The sequence below is a fragment of the Nuphar pumila genome, chromosome 17 (genome assembly GCF_984573655.1).
Source record: "Nuphar pumila chromosome 17, dmNupPumi1.hap1.1, whole genome shotgun sequence".
NCBI classification, from domain to species: Eukaryota; Viridiplantae; Streptophyta; class Magnoliopsida; order Nymphaeales; family Nymphaeaceae; genus Nuphar; species Nuphar pumila.
In genome coordinates this window covers 9,812,815-9,830,668 of record NC_143265.1, presented here as the reverse complement: position 1 = coordinate 9,830,668, position 17,854 = coordinate 9,812,815, and the positions used below count along the sequence as shown (strand labels likewise).

The 17,854-nt window shown below is 34.4% G+C and overlaps 1 protein-coding gene across 1 annotated transcript; it reads right to left on the bottom strand.

Moving 5' to 3' along the window:
- Positions 1-10,059: 10,059 nt before the first annotated feature.
- LOC149811596 (fimbrin-2-like) lies at positions 10,060-17,469 on the bottom strand. Its single transcript, XM_089992738.1, has 14 exons — positions 17,299-17,469; positions 16,992-17,159; positions 15,751-15,989; positions 15,496-15,667; positions 15,110-15,148; positions 14,766-14,834; positions 14,546-14,662; positions 13,679-13,890; positions 13,007-13,165; positions 12,714-12,913; positions 12,032-12,189; positions 11,814-11,910; positions 10,422-10,513; positions 10,060-10,332 (listed from the first exon to the last, which is right to left on the bottom strand). The coding sequence occupies exons 1-14, from the start codon at positions 17,383-17,385 to the stop codon at positions 10,117-10,119; spliced, it is 2,025 nt and encodes a 674-aa protein (XP_089848864.1). The 5' UTR covers positions 17,386-17,469; the 3' UTR covers positions 10,060-10,116.
- Between the last annotated feature and the right edge of the window lie 385 nt (positions 17,470-17,854).

Genomic DNA, 17,854 nt, shown 5'->3' with positions numbered 1-17,854 from the left:
AAGAGTTTTCTTTAAATTGACTTTACAAATGTGCTTGGTTTTATAGGAATTGACTCTTGGATTGCCTGATTCTGATAAGTACGTAGGTTTTCATAAATTTTAAACAACTGAACACTAAAGGCTTAAAAATTCATGTTTTTTATCAAAAAAAAAAAAAAAATGATCCAAGCGTAGTTTCTTAGCAAATTGCCCATTTCAAACACATTTAGAGCATCAAATTTGCAAAAAACAACCTAAAAACACTCGGGCTAGCAATAGGCCAGAAAAGTGGTAAGCAACTCTCTCTATGTATATAAAGAGAGAGAGAAATGTACGACCTATGAATTTTGTAAATTTTTAATTAAGAGGTTATGCAAAATTTTAGAATAATATTGTTATTATTTAAATTATGAGATTTAGTGAAATTAAGGATTCAAGGAATTCAAAACTGAAAATTTGAATCCTGCCCATTTATGTTGGTGTTTGGGTCAAAGATCGGATATGGACCTTGGGTAATTGAATCTAGTACTTGGGTCTGGATCTCAAGAGGATCTAAAATCCAATCCAAGACTGAATATGGAGAGATCCCAATCCTAATAGAAAGGATCAAAATTGGATTTTGACCCAAATATAAAATATGAGGATTCAAAATCTTGAGAGTATAGAGAGGTAAGGTGGCTCATCCCCCGGGACTCACCTACCTTGTTAGATAAATTATATCTTCAAAAATAAATAAATAATATATATATATATATGATAGGATCACAATTTTCTAAAATTCTAAATTAAGATAATCACTCACCTAATCTAGTTTCCCTAAAACAAAAAGAGAATGAAGTGTGATAACTTAAGCAAATGTGGGTTGCCTCCCCGTGGGACTGCCTTCAAAGAAAGGATCAACCTCTCTCTCTCTCTCTCTCTCTCTCTCTCTCTCTCTCTCTCTCTCTCTCTCTATATATATATATATATATATATATATATATATATATATATATATATATATATATATATATATATATATATATATAGAGAGAGAGAGAGAGAGAGAGAGAGATGTGTGTGTGTATACTTAGAAAGAAAGATAATGATAAAACTTATATACCATAAATTAAGTAAAAAAAAATAAGTTAGAAAGAGATAAAAGATGGGAAAGAAATAAAAAAGAGAATTATCTTGTGAGAGCCAGAGACCCAAAGGGAAAGAGGGTGGCGCCCCTCCCTCCTTCCAAAACTCTTCCTCATCTCTCCCTCTCTCTTTCTATAACTCTTCTTTCCCTCAAACCCTCTCCTATCTAACGATTTACTTTTTCTCCCTCTCTTCTTCTTTCTCATTCTCTAATCATCTCTCCCTTATATCGACCAGCTGAGTGAAAGAACTCCACTATTGGAGCTTGGTGGGCAGGTTCGGATTTATGCGTGCAACTTGAACTTGATTCGCTTATTCTTTCCATACACCAAGGTAGGAACTCTTTTTAAGAGTGCGTGATTATTGGGCCAGCATGTGGGATCAACATCATATTAAGTGCATTTAAAACCCACAACATTTGTATAGGATTGGAACCTTTGAAATGATATATATATATATATATATTGAAAATAATTACGCTATAATATATGCATTCTGAATATAAGGTTCTTAATTTTCTTTCTAATCATCATTGTAAAAAAAATTAAAGATAAAGTTTATTTATGCATTATCATGTGTTTAATTCATGAGCATTATTTGTAAGTTAAAGCATCATTGATTTACATGTCTGCTTCTTTTAAGTGCATGATATTAGAAATGCATTCATGATTGATTTGTAGTCCTTGCACTTTATTGTGTACACTATGTGTTTTTATGATTGAATCATATATATATATATATATTATAGCGAGAATGGGTCAAGGTCTGATCTACTCAACCCCAGCCCTTGTTCTAGTTGCGGTGATGGTGGTAATCAGACACAACCATCTTGGCCGGTCTAATCCTGCCTGACCCGGTCTGACCTAGCCTAACCCGCATGACCCAGCATGAGCAGACTGACACGTGCCATCTGGCCTTGGACTGGGCACAGCGTGCACAGCAAGGGAGGCAGCACCCTGCCGATGCTGCTATGACTGTCATCACCAAGGTGCATCAGACTAGGGTTTGTCAGGCTAGCCTGTTGTTGCAAGTTGTTGGCGGCCAACGACTATTGTGCACAATAGGGCATCTTGTGCCCTGCTGAGCACAGTTCTCTGGGGTCACACTGACCCCAACCGTGGCCACGTGCTGCCTTTGCAGACACTGTTGCAGGGTTGTTGGGGTCTGCCAAACCAAAAAAAATAGTGCTCAATTCTAGACCGGCTAGGCTGCCTAGCCCAGCTGACCATTTCTGTTGGAGCAACTCTCGGTGCTTGTTGAACACAGTAGGCTGAGTCTGCTATGTTAGCAGAGTGGCAGTCATTGTTGCTCCCTCGGGTGCAGTAGCAGTAGCGCAGGCGGGATTGAATGATCCCAGCTCTTGTTCTCCTCCTATAATTGAAGATCGGTAGGGTATACTACCCTGCCAGCGTGCCCTTGAGGACTACAACAACAATCTGCCCTGCTGCAATCTCTGCAAAAAAAAAAAGAGTTTTGAAATAGCATACCTTGTTTACCTATGATGGTGTGCAATTGAACCGGCACTGGTTCATCATAGCCAGTTTACTAAAGATATATATGCATATGATGAGCCAACGAATATATATATATATATATATATATATATATATATATATATATATATATATATATATATATATATATATATATATATATATCCTATGCATTTCATTACCGCAAAGGGGCAAGTTTCAAATTAATAAAAATAATAATTGGTTATTTGTTGAATGTGCATGTTTATCGGATATGCATAAGTTCAATCAAATACATATCTTAAATGCTTGATCTTGACGGTAACACAAAGAAAAGTGGAAACTGATAGTTTTGGGTGTCATTTCATGTGAAACAATAGATCGAGTATATTTTGCAAATTTGGTTTATTTATTATTTTATTGCTCAAGTGAATGAATTACTTCCTTGAAAGGTTTTACTAAATGTATATTATGAGAATTGTGATGTTTGATTCATTTGAAAATGCTTCAAAAATTATTTAGCATGATCGGGCAGACCTTATTCTATTGAATATATTATTATAAATAATGTTGCACTGGAATGAGTGTTTGCAAGATTACGCTAAGGTTCAACAATGAGGCTAGGGTTTCGCAGAACCATCACATTGTCACATGAGCACTTGTGACTTTATGTGTATGTCATGCGAACTCTATAACAATGGTGACCTTGAGCACACTTGTGTGATTGGACCCAAACTCGGTTGGTGGTCGACACTGACCTGTGAGATATCATGGGTACACCCAAGACATAAAATCTCATAAGTTGCATGTACACAACATATAATAGTGATGCTTGGCTGGTTTAAACGTATTGTGGCATTGTCTCTGACACTCGTTAGTTTAAATACACCACGATCCTACTAGATAGGTGTTGTTAACATACTAAATAAAAATCTGGTTGTTGGACTACATCTTTTGAGTAGTCAACCCTATTGCCTTACAAGCATGTTTTCTTTGTACCCGGGTGTGGTACTTAAGTTCTCGAAACCTTGGGTTGCTCAATAGAGGCAATTAAAGTAGTTCTGAATTAACCAAATTATTAAGATTTGGATACCCATCTAGTGTTGGGCTACCTTAGAGAGGATAGATGTTATAAACTTTGTGGGTTGTTGTTGAAACATACAACATTCTTTATCATACTACGAGTGGCAATAGCTCAACGGTCATTCGCCCATAAAAGTTTGAAGACCTGAACTATCAAAATTAAATCCTATGTAGGTAAGTCCAAAAACTGATGTAGAAAATGCATCTTGTTATCTTAGCCTTTAAGAGTTATCTCTCAATCATTATATTATCTTTTTTGGAATCTGATCTACATAGTCAACTGGGGTATTGAACCACTTAAAGAATAATAGATTCATCATTAATCTCATTTGTATCGATATATTCAAACTATGTGTAATCGTAGGGGGTTAATCAAGTGTAACAAAATCATTATTGCATAGGTTTACATTTTGCTTATTGCAGTGCTTACATGAATGAAATGATGTTTGTGTTAAATACTCTTTTTTTAAACTTTAATGTATTTTTGGTTTGTATAAACTCTATTATGTTCTTATGTGCCTTAGAAAGAGATTTCTTACTTAGGCTTGTGGAATTTGACCCCTCTCAAATAATTGTTATTTTTTAGGTCAGGAAGAATGATTGGGAGTTGTTACGAGGTGCTACGACGGGAGTTATGGTTTTCACCTCTTTTTTGCTGATCTGGGATCCATCTTTATTTGATTTTATGTTTCTTATTGCATTTTGAAACTCTTTGATGTAATAATTATTAAAACTTGATGGAATTGTTTTATTTTTTTAACTTGGTTTAAGATGCATTTATCTGTAATTCCCCTAGATTTTTCAACTGCAATCAATTGTTTTCGTTGTGTATTTAAAAAAAATCCTAAAAAGTTGGATTACATTTTTGGTGTTACTAGTAATGCGCTGGTTCTGGCCGCTATCTCGTTCTTCCCCCCTTACATTCGCATTTTTTTGCTATTTTTTCTCACATCATAAATGTGATCTATAGGTTTTGTTAAATGGGAACCGGATTTTGAATCCGATGATCCAAAATCAATGGTTATAAAGTTACCAGTTTTTTTCAACTCATAAAAATATATATTTTCATCAAAAAAACATGATCCAAGAGTTGATTCCCACTAAATTTAGCATGCTAAACACATCTAACGGATCATATTTATCATAAAACACTTCAAAACTATGGGACAGAATGAGAAATGGGGCCTAATATGTTCAGTTAATATATATATATATATATATATATATATATATATATATATATATATATAATGGTAATAAACCTGACCCGTATCTAATGTTTTTTTTTAAATCTAACCTTACAGATGTGTTATGTATGATTGAGTCACTAGAAATTGACTCTTGGTTCATTCATTTTGGATGAAAAATGGTTTTTGGAGCTTTAAAAGTTTTAAAAAAGTGTAGAATGTTGATTTTGAAACCTTACAAAAACCTATCCAAGCTTCAGAATCAAATGATCCAAAACGTGATCCCTATGAAAACAAGCATGTAGAATGCATTTATAAGGTTAGAATTTAGAAAAAATATAAAAAATTTTGAAAGAAAATCATCTAGTAAGGGTCGGGCATGGATGGCATCGGGTAGCTTTCCATTTTTCTATATATATAATGATATGGTGCTCCTCTCACCTAATAGAAGCTTTAGATTGTCAAATTTCTTGAACTTTCTAGTTAATCAAACCCTATAGATATGAACTATAAACATTATTTAGTACAAAACAAGATTTGGATCAAGTGATTATAGCATATATGCATGTTTTTTAAGACCTTTAAAAATCAACTCCTCACAATGTATCAAAATTTCATGACTTAAAAAAATCAAACTTTTATGTACAAAAATAATGATCCAAAGCATGATTCCTATCAAATAAACTATGTTGAATACATCAATAAGTTTTAATTGAGAATATACAACCTATAGGTCTGATGCCTTTTTGGATACTTTTGCATCGTTGATCTTGCACGTGCAATCAACCGTGCAAAAAAATTTGCATCTTTTTTACCTTTAGCAGCTGTCTTGGACCACCACTAAAGGTTGTTTTTTCACCCAAAATGTCGCTAAAGGCCAAAAAAAATGTAATCGAACGTGATGGCCGCATTGGATGCTCAGCGCATCTGATGATACTCTTTTATATATATATATATATATATATATATATATATATATATATATATATATATATAGCTTGTGATTTCCAATTATATAGCAAATCGAGTTGCAGAAAGAACAGGTGTTTTATCAAATGCTTGTATTGAACTAGGAATTGCATTGCCCCTTGTTAATTAGTTTTAAAAGGAAACTCGAGTGAATTAGAAGATTTCACTAACTCCATCAAGAAACCTTAGGGGTCTAAAAGCCTCAAATCTCATGTTTTAAACAAACATGAGATTTCAGGCAGATCTGGAATTATTTGACTAGAAATCATGGCAACCCATGAGATTTCAAATCTCAGGATTGCCCTGGGATTTGGAATCAGAAAATCATTATGATTCCAAATCATGTCGAGTTGAGGCACTCGAGGCACTTTTTGTTTTGTACAACTAACTCATAAGAAAGATTGACTAGACAGCAAGAGAGAGAGAGAGAGAGAGAGATTTCCTTGTGACGATAAAAGTACAAATCTGGTTGGATGAACAAAGAGATGTATTAATGGTAGACCAAGCTACTAAGATGCTCTGCTCTGCTCTGAATCCCAACCCAATCTACATCAAAGCAAAAGAAAATTAATGGTGGAGAAGGTGGTTTTCTCTTTTTCTAACGAATGGTATGGCCCGTCTCGAGCCTCATGGATTATGAAAGACGATTATGAATGACCAAGTCCTATCTTAACCATTGTCCACTGTTTTATTTAGGTACTTCCCTGACTTTTGTCCACACAAATTTCATGTCCCGTTCCAGTTTACCTTGTTAACAGGAGCTCCATGCAGGTATTTTGTTTGTAGCCTCACTATTCTTCACTGGCCACAACATAGAGCTAATCTCGATTTTAGAGCATTTTTAATTCTAAAACACATTCTGCTCAAGCACCTTAAGGAAAACAATCTTCTGGCTATTGAAGTTACGGGTGCCACTACTCTCGGTGTCGTCCAATTCTTCTTTCTTTCAAAAGCTTCAAATTTTTCTATGGGAAGGTTCACTCTTTGTGTGTTTGATGTGTGAGAGAGAGAAATGTGTATCTTCCATACCATTTATCTCTCAGGTTGTCTTAGATCTCTTTAAAAAACATATTTGTGTAAAAAAAAATTTTTTTGCATAATCCAAATTTGTAGATGTGTTTATCATTGTTTATTTCCTAAAAAACATGCTTTAGATTGAATCAATTTAATAATAATAATTCTTGAATTTTAGTTAATCAATTTTTTTAGTAGAATATGTATAGTTGATTTTTTTTTATTTTCACATTTAAATATCAAAAAAACTTAAACCAGCTAGTACATGTTTTCTGCAAAATAAAGCGCAGAGATAACATTTATCGATTTAGATTAAACAAAAAACACATGCAAGTATGTTTTCTAAAAGGGTTTGGGACAGTTTGGGAGATAAATAGTGTGAACGATATAACACAGCTGCCTACGCAGGCGAGAGGCCCACAAAAGATCTTCTAACGGTGACATTAACCGCTGCTAAGAACTGTTTCCACATGGGTGCATCATATGATGCATGCGATGCGTGCGCTATGCATTGTAGGCAGTCCATCATCAGCAATGGACAGCCCTGCTAGGTCTCTCTCTCTCTCTCTCTCTCTCTCTCTCTCTCTCTCTCTCTCTCTATATATATATATATATATATATATATATATATATATATATATATATATATATATATATATATATATATATATATATAACCATTCATGCATTCTTATAATGTGCACAATTGATTTTAAGACAACATATGCCCTTAAAATGACTTCTTTGTAAATTTTGCATTGGATTTTCTTGTCAATTTCAAAAAGAAATGTTGGAAATGCCCATATTTTTAGTTCTAGTATTCTAGATCTCATGCTTCAATTCTCATATTCTAATGATTATTTCCAACACTTTTTTTGCAAATCCAGCCATGTGGATGTGCTTGGCATGGTGAATTTGCTAGGAATCAACCATTAGATCTTGTATTTTTGATGAAAATTGTGATTTTTGAATGATTTAATATTTATAAAGATCGAGTCATTGATTCTAAAGCCTCAAAAAATCTAGTTTATGCATCAAAATTGGATGATTCAAGAGCTGGTTCTTATAAAACCAAGCATTTATATCACATCCGTGTGGTTAGATTTAAGAGAAAAGAACAAAAACTCCAATAAAAATAGCAACTCACACATTACTTCTCATATTCTAATGACTATACATATACACAAAAAGTGATAGTTGCCTAACGCAAATGTGCCTGATGCAAATGGGCGTGCGCTGCGCACATCCTGTGTTAAGTGGCCCCTTAGTAGCGCTTCAAAAAGTGCCTCTAAAGGGTAAAAAGTTGTTGGACCCTTTAGCAGTGCTTCAAAAGTTAACGCAAGGTGCACGCAATGGGCACTCAACGGGCATCTATTTTTGGCAAACACAAAAGCCATCAGTCGGCTATATATATAACTGAACATATTAGGCCCAATTGCCCCATTCTGACCTATACGTTTTAAATGTTTTATGATAAATCTGAACTGTCAGCATGATCGATTTAGTGGAAATAGATTCTTGGATCATGTTTTTTTGATGAAAAAACATGATTTTATGAGCCGAGAAAAATCGGTACCTTTATAGCCATTGATTTTGGATCTGGAAAAACATGTATACAGGTCAGATTCTGGCAATCCAAAAGCTGGTTCGTGTTAGACGTGAGAAAAAATACTTAAACCTATGATTTTTGAAGGGGCCTAACGAGACCTAAGAAAAAGGGACCTAAGCAATATATAGTGTGTGTAAACTAAAAATATGAAAATAATGTGTGAATCGTGATTTTCCTGAATTTTTTTGTTCTTTTCTCTTGAATCTGACTCTACGGGTGTGATCTACATGCTTGGTTTTATAAGAACTCGCTCTTAAATCATCCGATTTTAATGCATAAAAGAGATTTTTTTAAGGCTTTAAAATCAATAGCTCATAATCTTCATAAATATTCAAGCATTTAAAAATCATTTTTTCATCAAAAATACATGATCCAATGGTTGATACTTAGCAAATTCACCATTCCAAGCACATCCATATGGTTGGATTTACAAAAAAAGTATTGGAAATGCCCATATTTCTAGTTTTCATATTCTAGTGACTATATATATAAATAGATAGATAGCTGCTTACTCCGTTTCGTACCTACCATGAGTGAACAAGAGGTTTTCAGGTTTTTTGCAAATCTGACCCTAACATGGTTGTTTTGCTAGGAAACATATGTTTTTCAATAAAAAAACATGATTTGTTTGATATTTATAAAAAATTTACACCATCAATTTTCAAACCTCATAAAAACCTAATGGCCATGTTTTTGAAAAACAAAAATAATCCTTAAAAAGCCCCGTAAGTGCGATAGACACGGAACAGTGAAAGCAGTTACCCTTTATATTTCCCTGGTGAAAATGTGCAAATGGTATCAATGAGTTGAAACTCAAGTGCAATTTTTTTTACTCAATCTCAACGTGCACCTGTTCATCTTAGTCAATTTGTTAGAGATCGACCCTTGGATTGTGTTATTTTGTTGCATTTATGGTCATTGATTTTTGAATTACTAAGAAAACCTGCACACACATCAGATTCCAGTGATTCAAAAACCGATCCACACAAAACATACTATGTAGATCATATCTGTAAAGTTAGGTTAACTTCAAAAATATATAAACAATAAGATACTGATTTTATGAACTCATTGATGCCATGTGCACATCCATCGCCAGAGACTTATTATATATATATATATATATATATATATAATGTGTGTGTGTGCTTTGTGTATCTTCCGAACCATTTATCTCCCAAACCATCTCAAACCCCTTTAAAAAATATATTTGCATGTGTTTCTTTGTTTAATCTATACTCATAGATGTGATCTCTATGCTTTATTTAGCAGAAAACGTATTAGTTTAAGAGCTTTTTATTTTTAGGTACGCTTTTAGCTCAATGAAAAAATAATGGTATATATTGCACCAAAAAAATTGATTAACTAGAAATAAAAAATTCTTGTTAAATTGATTCAACCTAAAACATGTTTTTAGAAAATAAGCAATGATAAACACATCTACAGGTTTGGATTATGCAAAAAACTTGCACAAATATGTTTTTTAAAGAGGTCTGGGAGATAAATTATCTAAAAGATACGCATTACTATATATAGAGAGAGACAATTTACGTCATTTTACACTTCTAAACATTTTATAATTTGCCTAGGTAACTCCGGTATTTGAAAAAATATAAGATTTCTATCGGAATTGTCGCTAAAGATTTAATTAAAACTCTAAAACATTTATTAAAAAAACTTATATCCAATTTTCTTGCGACTGATTGAGTTGTACATTAGCATTGTCCTCCAAAGAAGTCTCAGAGGCACTGTCATCAATAGTCAAAGTTGACAAACTCTCTGCTGAGCTACCATTTTCACTATCTGAAGCTGCAGAATATGTTTCTTCCAAAGGCTGTTTGAGGCTCCAATACATGATACTAGCTGTAAGAGTAAGCATCATCTTCTGGTTCACCTATTGATCAAACGATAAGTAACCATAGAAACCAAGCAAACCATTATAATAAGAAAAAAAATGGTGAAATGAACTATAAACTAAATCACCTCCATAATATCTTCTGGCAATAGGAAAATAGAGCATCCAAGTTTTCTTGCAACACTAATAATGTAGGTAGCATTCATCTTTTTCTCTTCATCTGCATGGATATCCCAAAACATTAAATACCGCTGCAAGATGCTATTTAGTCTAAAGTATGTTTATTAGTAGTGAAGTAAATGGGGGGTGAATTGGAGTAAAGTATGCTGTATGAATCCATGATTCATCTCAAACCTTGCCAGTCGCCTCCATTATATAGTGTACTAATTTAGCTGTGGTATTTAGCCACAAGCCCAAGCTTGCCAAACTAGGCTATCAGCCCGTGTAGGTTGAAGCTCTAATGTGCTTAAAAAGTTGATAAAATTTACTGTAGAATATGCGTGTGCTGCATGTGAATGCCCACATGTGTGCAGGAAAGGTGTGCTTTGCATCTGAAAAGAGAAACATAGTGCATAAGGGAAAGAAGCAAAATGCATCTAAACTTCAAAAACAACTTGTATCCAAGCACAGGCGCTATTTTTGTGAAAATTTCATATTCTGAAAAAAAAAATGTTTTGACATACTAATTCTTCTATTTGAAATCACGCAACTATCAAAGCAAGAATAGATAGAGAGCATGGAGAGGCAGTCCCGAAAGGAAAGAGGCTATAATAATATAAGGGTCAACCCCACTCTCTAACTTTCTATACGAAATGGATTAAAATGCCCCTATAAATTAGAGTATTTACATGAATGGTAGTACACAACATAGTAATACACTAATATTATTTCTCTATAGCAACAACGTTGAAAAGAAACCTTGAACTTCAGAAAGTGTCAAACACATTTACCACTGGAACAGTATGCAAACTATGCAACCCAAAAGGAAATGAATCCCAAAACTACTCTCAACTGGAGCAAAGTAAGGCAGAATGTTCAAAGTTGCCTTCAAATAATAAGGTCAACAACATAATTTACTTGCAATCTAACATGGACTTTGATTTAGTGAAGAGGATAAGTAGAATGAATAGAAAATTGTTTTTCAAACAATTCAAGCCATGTGCACTAGGATAAAATGCCAAATACTAGTTGACAAGGACTGATCATATATCATTATCTAATGGCCCTTAGTTCAATAACCTCCCAAAAAGGATTTGTCAGAAAGTTCTTTTTATTCTTTTTGCTTCCAATTATCCTGCAACTGATCAATTCGAAGAGAATGAAGAGGAAACAGACAGTATAATTTCAAAAGAGTGTTTATCCAGTATAATTTTAGAAGAGCATTTATTGAATATACGAAAATACATAGCAATTTCTATTTACATGAATATTGAAAAATCCTACAATATACAACTATATAGAATTAAAACAAGCATAACAAACACAGCAGACACCCCACAATTATGAAAATATTAGATTACCATTTTCTCCTTTTGTGACAAGTTTCCAATTCACCACTCGAGGCTCCACTGCACTAAGAAGCTCAAGGATAAATATTCCATTTGCAAGATTCTTGTCCTGTACATTTGTGAAAGATAATGGCACACAATTGGTTCAAGCCTGATATATACCACATTTAAAGGAGAAATAGTGCCCCCAATGTTTTGTCGTTTCATTTTCAGAGGTGAGTCAAGCATACCTTGAAGCTCTCCATTTTAGAATTTCTTCCTGAGCCCTTAACTTTAGCATTAGCCCAGATCAGGATATCTGAATCTGTCATCTCTCTGCCACTGGAATGACGTCGCAGGTTCTTTAAGAGCTGGAGAATGTTGCAGCGCATCAGTTGCCACAGAAAAGCTGGAAAAATAGAGTTCAACAAAAACAAAGGTAAACACTAAGGTAAAGGATAAATAACTCACGTATTAAAATGTTACTAACAATTTAAGCCACGATTTTGATTGCTGATTATAAGCAATCTAATGCTTTTAACAGTTTATGTGGAACTCAAGTTGCATGATGGTAGCTCCTTGGCATTCACTAGGTTGTAAAACTCTTAAAAGTCAAAATCAATATCTAATGCAAAAAAAAAGTAAACACTAAGGTAAATTACAAATAGCTTAAAATGTTTCTAACAATATAAGCCATGATTTTGATTGTTGATTATAAGCAATCTAATGCCTCTAACAATTTATGTGGAACTCAGGTTGCATGATTGTAGCTCCCTAGCATTCACTAGTTTGTAAAATTCTTAAAAGTCAAAATCAATGTTTAATGTGTGCAATTTCATAGTTACAAAAAATTCAAAAGCTTATTGCTCCAGAAGACAGAACTTTACAAAAATTTTCTTCAGCGCGAAGAAGCAAAAAGGCACAGGGGCTTACCAAGAATAAGTTTCTTATTTCCTTGAACGATGTCATTTCCAGCAACATTAACAAGGGAAAATTTCAATTGTTTACCAATCCTCACAACCTGGTTACAGTTCTCCACTTTTCTGAATGGCATTTTAATTGGAGGCCTTGTTGCATGTTTCCAGTTAACAATTCCTGGTGATATCTTGTCAAGAACCTCTAGAAGGATCCACCTGCACATACAAAAGTTCACTGTTGCAAAGATCTCTGGAAGCAGCAACTTAACAATTTACTTTAGTAGAAATATATAAGAGTGGCCGCCTCACCCATTTCTAACATCTTCAAAGACATTGTCGATATAGGTAGAATTTCCAAGACTATTGATCCAGAGTCGAAAAGATTTCTCTTCCCTGGAAACTAGCACATCTTCTGGAATAGCCTCAGTGACAAGAGGGGTTTGATCAGAGCGAGATGACAAACCATTCCTAGGGAATCATTAGTTTAGTCAATGTTAAACCAGAGCCATGAATTGAAAATGTTACAGATATTTCCAGTAAACTTAATAGTCAGTAAAAAAACAACTCAGGAAAAAAATCATGCGGAACAATCTGATTACAGTGTGCATACTCATGGAAGGCCATGTACTATTTCAAGTTTTCAACATTAATGTTATAGTCATAATAATTGCCTCATGTAGGCACATGGACGTGTCCTGCAAAGAATTTCAACTTACTATCTATTTCAAATAGTCAGACATTAAAAAGATAACAACAAAAACAACAGAAAGTTCCACCATACAACATTACCATGCAAAGGCACCATAGATATCTTTTATTTGATAACAATTCTAAATAGATAGATTTAGTAAAGTGTTGAGTTTTTTTTAACATGACTAAAATAGAATGCTAAAATCTTGAAGATAATTAATAAAGATTGCAAATGACCAAGTCAATCACCTTATAGAATACTAATCACTTAAAGGAAAACTTTTTTCTCACCTATGCTGGAAAATGTGGGCAACAAATGCAAGATTTAGATTTGGTGAGCCATCTACAATATCCCTGGGGGACAAATATCTCTTGCAACCCATTCTGTCGGCATGTTCAAGAATTAGCTTTGCCCTTTCAATGGGATCCTTTACATCAAGAATAGAGTTTTTACTATGTTCCGGTGCAAGCACATTCAATAGGATAGCATAAGCCTCTCCATCCTGAAGAAACAGAAATCATCACATCAAGATTAACTTAAACCGTCTGACAATAAGTCCTGCCCAGCATTTAGAAATTTTTTTGAACCAGTTAGCAGGAAAAAGTTATTTAAACTATAAGTAAAGGGGGCCTTCTCAAATAAGGTTATATTGTACCTGTGAAAGTTTACAGAAAGAAGAATTTACTAGTGTAATGCTCATTGTGTATGAAATCATATATGGAAGATGAATCTTGTTTGTTATAAGTTGGTAAAGTTATTATTGAAATTTTGCCAAGAGAAGTTAAATACTGATGGATGGGAAGTAAAAAATGCCACCAACTTATAAAACGGATGCAACACAAGGACTTCCCAGGAGGTCAACCATCTCAACTCTACTCTCAGCCAAGCATTACCTTCAAGAGTTCTAACGGGATCCTAGCCATTAGTGCTTGCATGATCGCACCCAAGGGTAGGAAGTAATACAAGAAAAGGAAAATGGCAGAAGGTGCAGGTTGCTCTAAACGAAATTGTTTAGCACATAAGAACAAAATCAGAACCGGTATACACAACCTCCAAAGTCGTTTTTATTTAAAACATGCATGCTTCCTAAAACAGGCAACATCATACTAGAGAGAAAAAGGAAAAAGGTATTTTATAATTAACCTTTTATTGCCTACCTTCACATCTGAAGAGAAGTTAGTTATGGTTTTCTTATATCCTGCTTTCTTCAAATGAAAATTCATCCATCGCAATAAGATCTTTTCAGGTGGTTGGTTCATAAGCTCCTCCACGTCCTATCATGGAAGCAAATCATATAATAAAGGTAAACAAGAATCAGTGAGCAAATTTCAAAAGTCAGTGAGAAAATGTGGAAGAGATAAACTGCAGTGAATTCACCTTACTATCATCCACCAACTGCACTAGTTGAGGTGTCTTCTTCAGGTTGAGGTCTGCCAGCAGTTGTATCTAACATTAAATAAATAAAAATCAAACATTAATTGTTTCTCTGTTGAACATAATGTGCATGTGCCCTAAGAAAAAACTCAAATGTATAAGACATACCATGACACGTACCCAAAGTCATTATTTTGTAAAGACAAACCATTATCTCTAAATCCTTCACCAACCCCCACACCCACCCTGCCTCCACCCCTATTCTAGCTTAGAATTAAACATAATCTAATAAGAAAATTATTCCTATGAAAACTTTGAAATATATATATATATATATTATAGTTTACCTTGATAATTTGAGATATCAATCCAAGCACAAGATGTGGCTGAAAATGGAAAACAAATATATACATCATGAAACTCATAAAGTCATAGTGAAAGAAGCATCCATGAACATCAATCAGCATATGTGCAAGTTAGCAAAATGAATCAGGCAACTCCTCGAAATAAAAAGAGTTGCCTGAGTCGATTCATTCCATAGTTGAATGTCAATTCAGAGTTTTTTCTTTATTGTTAGACCAGGAAACTTACATATTGTAGGAATCAAATTTGCTCATGAAAGTGATTGCCAATGGCTCAGTTAAGAGTCTTTGGAAGAATACATATTTATACTATACACAAACTTGATAAATTTAGGCTGCCATAACAGACATACCAAAGCACTAAAACTTACCCGCCCTTCTATTAAGTCTTGAGTTCCGATATTTACAATTGTACATCCTATGGCTTTGGCAGAGTTAAGGCAAAGTGTGTGGTTTTCATTCCTCTCCCATACATTAAGTGCCCCCTTTGTGTTGATTGCCCGTTCGTCAATAGTACCAGGAACAGCCACGTTGATAAGCTTACTGCACCAGTCATCAAAAATGTCAACCTCTACAGGAATATAGAAATCTCCATCAAGAAGAACAAGGGAACTCCATAAAAGTACCAAAGCAGGATGCCATCTTTTGCAATTTCAAAGAGATCGTTAGTCAAAGGATCAATGGGAAGATATTTTTCCAAGAATTGGTCTTCTCCAAGGTAGCCATTGATGTGAGCAACATAAGAAGCCTTCTCTGATTCACTAATGGTGTGCAACAAGGTGGTTGTAGCTGCCTTCAGGAATGCTGATGAGTTATTTGTGCTGCCAACTCTAGCATTTACGTGTTCTAGTAAACTCAAATAAACCTGCAGATATATGGATGGAGGGGAACCTTTAAAAAGATAAACATTCATGACTCACCACCAAACTTAAACTTCTGATAAGACACTACGGATTTCTCAAGAAATATTACAGTGACATCAATGAAAAATGAAGAATATATTGGCAATTCTATTAATTCATATTGGAGAGGGCACTTAGCCCAGGATTGGTCTCAACCAATTTAATGATCACAAACTGCGAATCAACTAAACATAGTATCCTCATATTGCTCTCACTACAGCCAAAAGTGTTCACGTTTGTTCTGGAATAGAACATACTGAAATCAATAACATAATCTAATAACCATAAGAGCAAAATCAACCAGAACTTATTTGACTATATTTCTGCAAATACTTGGGCAACACTGTGCAATTGGAGTCGTAAAAGGACTTCTAGTTCTTTATTTATTTTTTTCGAAACAAAGTTAACTCAAATTAAAATATAGGAAGAATTAATACAAAAAAACAGGGAGTGATGAGGTATCATTCCCCGAGTTCTTTCCTTATTTCAAAATGGCTAAAGGAACATCATACTAAGTACGGCGAAATCTCTGGCTATAGTAACATGAAGTACAAAAACCAACATGCATCTATCTAATTTATGCATATCGCAGATGCTATAATGAAAATGCATGAATCCGGAAGTAAAATTACATACATTAAATTTTATTTCTTGACAGAAGATTTTTATCCGTGTACTCATGCCTTTAGTGTTATCCAGTAATTTTGATCATCTGGGTCATGCACAAATTTTCACAAACCAATAATCACAAACCCATACCTTCTTATTTCCACTGCCACAATGAGAATAAATTTTTGATGTCTAAGATACGCTACACTCAGACGAAACATTAACCAATGGGCCTAGATACGAGTTAATGCTCTATGCTTCTTTTGAAAAAAAAAAGGAATGAAAGAAAGAAAAAAGAATTGAGAAACCGTAATTTGCAATAATCGCCTAAAAAAAGGAAAGGAGAAAACGCTTACCCTGAGAAAGATCTCAAAGTCTACTTCATCTATATTCTTATAATTTTGTTCCACGAAGGATGCCCTCTCCTCCTCAGTCAGAGACTTCCCCACCTCTTTCATGTTTGACATCCTTGATGGCAGGTCCCCTATTGTCACTTTACCACATTCCCTCCTTATAGAAACAAACTTTAAAACACATAAACCAATCCAAAAAAAAACGAGGAACATGCCACCACCATCCAATCCCCAGTATCAGTATTCAAACACAATAAAAAAAGAATAAATGGGCAAACCCCAAGTCAAAATAATGACGGTTTCCACTCACATGAGACTTTAAACTCCTCAACTCCACTTGAGTGAACTGGTTCTGAAGCCATGGATCTGAAACCAAGACACCCACAAAGCCAGACATCTTGGGGGTGAACAACAAAGCCTTCAAAACTAAAACCCACAAAGATGTTCTGCACAGCACCTCTTTGCTAAGGCAAAAAAATGGAAACCCAAAAAGTTGAAAGCCACACAGAGCAATAAAAAAGATGTGGGCACCAGAGAAAACACAAAAGGAAGATGTAACATGAAGAGAAAAGAGATCTCAGTAGGGCGATAGGAAACCGACAAGGAGAAGGGTCGCCTTTTTCTTTTTTACTGTACTCTGCATAAAGGTTTGAATTTGCAGGAGCCATTAGAAAACGGTATTCTTGTACATTTGAATTCTGTGGCTCTTTTTCACCTTTTATTTATTGCCCTGTGCTTTCTTCTTTTTCTTGTTCTATAAAAGAGGAAAATGTTCAAACCAAAGGTCAAGATCACCTGGTGCCGATTTGACAAAATTGAGGGTATATTTGGAGTTTACTGGAAAATTTGAAGGACCATTAGAGTAA

Coding starts and splice junctions, on each gene's coding strand:
- LOC149811596 (XM_089992738.1), bottom strand. CDS start 17,385: ATGTCTGGCTTTGTGGGTGTCTTGGTTTCAGATCCATGGCTTCAGAAC. Junction 14,835..15,109: donor TGATATCTCAAATTATCAAG/GTAAACTATAAT, acceptor ATTTAATGTTAG/ATACAACTGCTGGCAGACCT. Junction 12,190..12,713: donor AAATAAGAAACTTATTCTTG/GTAAGCCCCTGT, acceptor CTATTTTTCCAG/CTTTTCTGTGGCAACTGATG.